The sequence below is a fragment of the Limulus polyphemus genome, unplaced genomic scaffold, assembly GCF_000517525.1.
Source record: "Limulus polyphemus unplaced genomic scaffold, Limulus_polyphemus-2.1.2 Scaffold279, whole genome shotgun sequence".
NCBI lineage: Eukaryota > Metazoa > Arthropoda > Merostomata > Xiphosura > Limulidae > Limulus > Limulus polyphemus.
The window spans coordinates 41,154-45,435 of NW_013665889.1; the positions used below are offsets into that span (position 1 = coordinate 41,154).

General features: G+C 30.5%; 1 protein-coding gene across 1 annotated transcript in view; it reads left to right on the forward strand.

Moving 5' to 3' along the window:
* LOC106456994 (adenylate cyclase type 3-like) overlaps positions 1-4,282 on the forward strand; it is a 92,964-nt gene that overhangs the window by 12,126 nt on the left and 76,556 nt on the right. The window contains exons 2-3 of the mRNA XM_022382796.1: positions 1,057-1,206; positions 1,626-1,744. Coding sequence (XP_022238504.1) covers positions 1,057-1,206; positions 1,626-1,744 — 269 coding nt within the window. The remainder of the gene's footprint in view (positions 1-1,056; positions 1,207-1,625; positions 1,745-4,282) is intronic.

The following is a 4,282-nucleotide window of genomic DNA, read 5'->3' on the forward strand; positions in this document are numbered from 1 at the left end:
AGTATACTAAACATTACACATTATATAGGCTACACTAACGTGATGTTTAGGCGGTTTGTTTACTTATTACACGTGATGTACGTTTTTGGGAGGAGGCGTTAATGAAAGTATTCCAAAACGCGACATTAATTTCTTGACGACCTAATATGTACATATATAACACATTCACTTATTTTTTATTTTTTAACTCTACCACGTTAACACAGAACTTCTTTACTTGTAAACAAAAACAGAATGACTCTGTACAGCTTCAGATATTGTCTAACTGTTACCATGACAGTCAGTTGGACTTTTCTTTGAAGATATGGTTACAAATCTTAACTATTGAGACGTTGCATATAAACAAATTAACTTCATATAATGAAAATGTTTGATAAGGGGAAGGAATGAACTAAAAATATGTTTAAGTATCTCAATACATTTTGATTCTTACTAGAGTAATGGGAATATTAGAAATTTTAATTGCAAGATTCGTTGTAAAAATTTCACTTACTTAATTACAAAATCGCGAAAAATAAACAGAATGAATTATTACTTCTATTCAATGGATTAAAAGCTGTATAAAAACATTAAGGTCACATTTTGAATTTCATGTTTGATTGTGTTTATAGGATTTGTTTTAAATATTAAACAAAGATAATTCCTTAAATATAACGGAAGCTCGTAGGGTTCTTACCACTCTGAATAGATTATCTAAACGTTTGTACTCGACTTTCGCATGATTATGCTGAAAACTTTGGATTGTAGTCCTTAATTCTGTAAGAGGCATTTGTCTGAGTTAGTTTCACAGATTTTAATTTTATTACTCGCAAGATGCTATTTCTGAAAAATACTTAAATAATTATTTCCGACATTAAAAGATAAATCCTGATCTATTTGTTGCGTTCCATCAAAACTAATCGCATGAACAATTTTTAGTGAATTTATTATTGTAACCAATAATAATTAATCTGAATAAATATATTAGTGTGTAAAAAGCAGATCGAAAGTTGTACATAAATATTTCTAACATACACACTTTTTTTAGTGTATTCGTTATGAATTCTTCTTTTTTAGATATGCGCCAATTTATTACTGTTCCTGTGTGTCAATGTCTTGGGAATCACATCCTTCTTTTTTGCCGAAAGGCAGCAAAGACAGTCCTTCCTAGAAACTCGTCAAAGTCTCGAAGTGAAATTAATTTTAGAGGAAGAATCCCAGGAACAGGTACAATCAGCAACTTTTCTCTGGTTTTGTTCAAAAGTAAAAGACGATTATTTTAGATTTACAGTGACAAAAAGAGATATGATTTGTGATTCTTTTCCGTAATTTAGAACATACGTTATTTTTATTTTTGATTGTTTCAAGAAAAGGAAATAATGCGTTCAGTGTAAGCTGTATTTGAGGAAATACGATATTGTTTTTGTTTTTATAATATCTTCTAGAGCACATAAATTGTATTGTTTATCATGAAATTTTAACAGTTTTGTTTTTAGCTTCATCTGGGTATATTGTGATTCAGCATTGTGTTCTTAGTATAGTATTGCATAGAGACTTTAATACCATGAAAAAAAAAATATGTTTGAACATAATTCGTATTAATGCTATTTTTGTAAAATAAACCAAGTTGAAAGTATCCTTTTTAGGAAAGACTGCTACTATCTGTTCTCCCTCAACACTTAGCAGCTGAAATTAGACAGGATCTAGGAGCTGTGATCACGGGTCAGTTTAAAAAGATCTACATGAGCCGTCATGAAAACGTCAGGTGAGAGCGTATGTTTATGATAATTCTCCCTGTAGTGTTAAGCAAAAATACTGTTCGCATACACACACGAATAAACTTTGCTAACATGAAGTAATTTACTTCCACACCCGAGCCATTTACTTCTTATAACTAGTTGGTACACGTGCTTCTTCCACATTTTTAAAAATGACCCACGACCCTAATGTAAGGAATTAAGTACTTCAAACCTAGTATCTATCCATTTATGATATGTGAATAGCAGTACATTTACTTCATAGTTAATAACATAAGTTAATAACTAATTTTATTTCTTGACGGAATTTCTAACTTTGCAAATGTCATATTTAAAAACGTTAAAATAATAATGAGAATGTTGTTAACTACTTTCATTTAGTATTTATTTACGATATATATAGTCAAAAAACAAAGGATAATTTTAAAACTATACTAGCTATAGGAATGGTGTTATGATGTTAATCATAATTTAAAATATTCGTACATAGTAGAAACCTAGCACTTTGTTTTATTAACACCTATAAGTTAATATGTTTAATTTTCATAGTGTATTTTAAATCGTGGAATTCGTCAATTTATTTCAAAAGATCGTTTCACCAATTCACTAAAACATCTGACATGTAACCTTATAAGTTTGTACTAAATACTTGAATTATGTTTTGTCTTTATCATTTCCTTATTATTAATATCAATGTTACTGCAAGTTCATTGGTATATTGTGTAAATTATTAATCGTGAATCACCTTTTCCTGACGGCCCGGCATGGCCAGGTGGTTAGGGCGCTGGACTCGCAATCTGACGGTCGCGGGTTCGAATCATGCTCGCCCTTTCAGCCGTGTGGGTATTATAATGTGACGGTCAACCCCACTTTTCGTTGGTAAAAGAGTAGCCCAAGAGTTGGCGGTAAGGGGTGATGACTAGCTGCCTTCCCTTTAGTCTTACACTGCTAAATTAAGAACGGCTAGCGCAGATAGCCCTCGTGTAGCTTTGTGCGAAATTCAAAACAAAACAAACCTTTTCCTGACTTATAGTCACGTTTTATAATACGTACTAGCGAAAATACCTGGCTTCGCTCGGGTTATTAAGTTGATATATTCTATATGACTATGTCAGTGTATGTATTCTGAACCTATATTAGCATAGTAGAACAGTCAAAAATATTTTAGACATTTTTATTTCCAAGAAACATAAAACACTTAATTTCTATATGTTTTTTCGCTAGCTTGCTTCATTAAAAAAATGCGCTCGCACGTTGATAGGATAAGTAATAATACCCATTCAGTATTTTGTAATATAAGGAACCACTTCTTTTCTATGTGGTTTTCCGCTAGTTTGCCTCGTTAAAAAGATGTGCACGCACATATATATAAGTAATAATACCCAGGTGCAAACCCTCAGGGTCCGCTTAGTATGGTGCAAAATTTGAGGTTATTAGATTCTTTGCTCTTGGAGCTTTGGCAGTCACATATTATTTTCTATGTGGTTTTTCACTTGCTTACTTCACAAAAAAGATGCGTACGTGCGCATGCACGTGGATAAGTAATAATACACAAGTGCACATCCTCAGGGTCAACTTACTATGTGTGCAAAATTTCAGGTTTCTAGGTTCTTTCCTTTTGGAGCTATGGCGGTTACAGACAAACAGACACGCTCTTATATTATTATAAATGTGTGTGTGTGTGTGTGTGCGTAAAAACAAATACAAAATACTTTTTGAATTAAAAGATGTGTTTTATAAATGTAAAGTCCATTTCATTAACATTCACTCATTGTTTTCGCCATAGAAAGTTTATTAGAAACAAAATAAATAAACACATTATTACATATAGATTAATCAACATGTCCACATAAGAAAAACTTGTATGTTACAGAACACTTAACCTATTAAAAAAGTACCAAAATAAAAACGTGTGTACACACATTAATTTAATATTAAATTTGTATTAAATATCTTAGCACAATATAAAATTAAACATACACAAGAATAAAACACAATAATAACGAACAAACAACGAAATTCATAAAGAGAAAAAATCTTCCAGGTTTAGTCTCTTATGTTTCACTAACCGCTTAATAATTTTTGTTTTCTAATTTGTTAATGTTTTTATATCATTGAATAATGATATGAATAAATATAAAGCATAATGCACTCATGTTGTTTTCTCTGTTTTTAACGTTTCATTCTTAAATAAAATTATTAATATTTTTTCATTATATATATATAGTTGCCTCATGTCTAATACATTAACCATTCAAGTAGAAAATCAGGTGTATATTGTATTATTTTTCTACGTGCTACTTTAATAATTACTTTTTTATAAACTCAGCAAATTTTAACATTATTTATATATTCACCTCCCCAGCATTCGTCCCATATTCTAATACGCATTTATTATGTTTGAAAAACATGTAGGTTCAAGAAGTCTTGATAGAAATGAATAAAAAACCATATAACCCGAGCGAAAAAAAAATATTATATATATATATATTCTACTACTCTCTACTATAGTCTATACTATACTACTACTACTACTACTACTACTA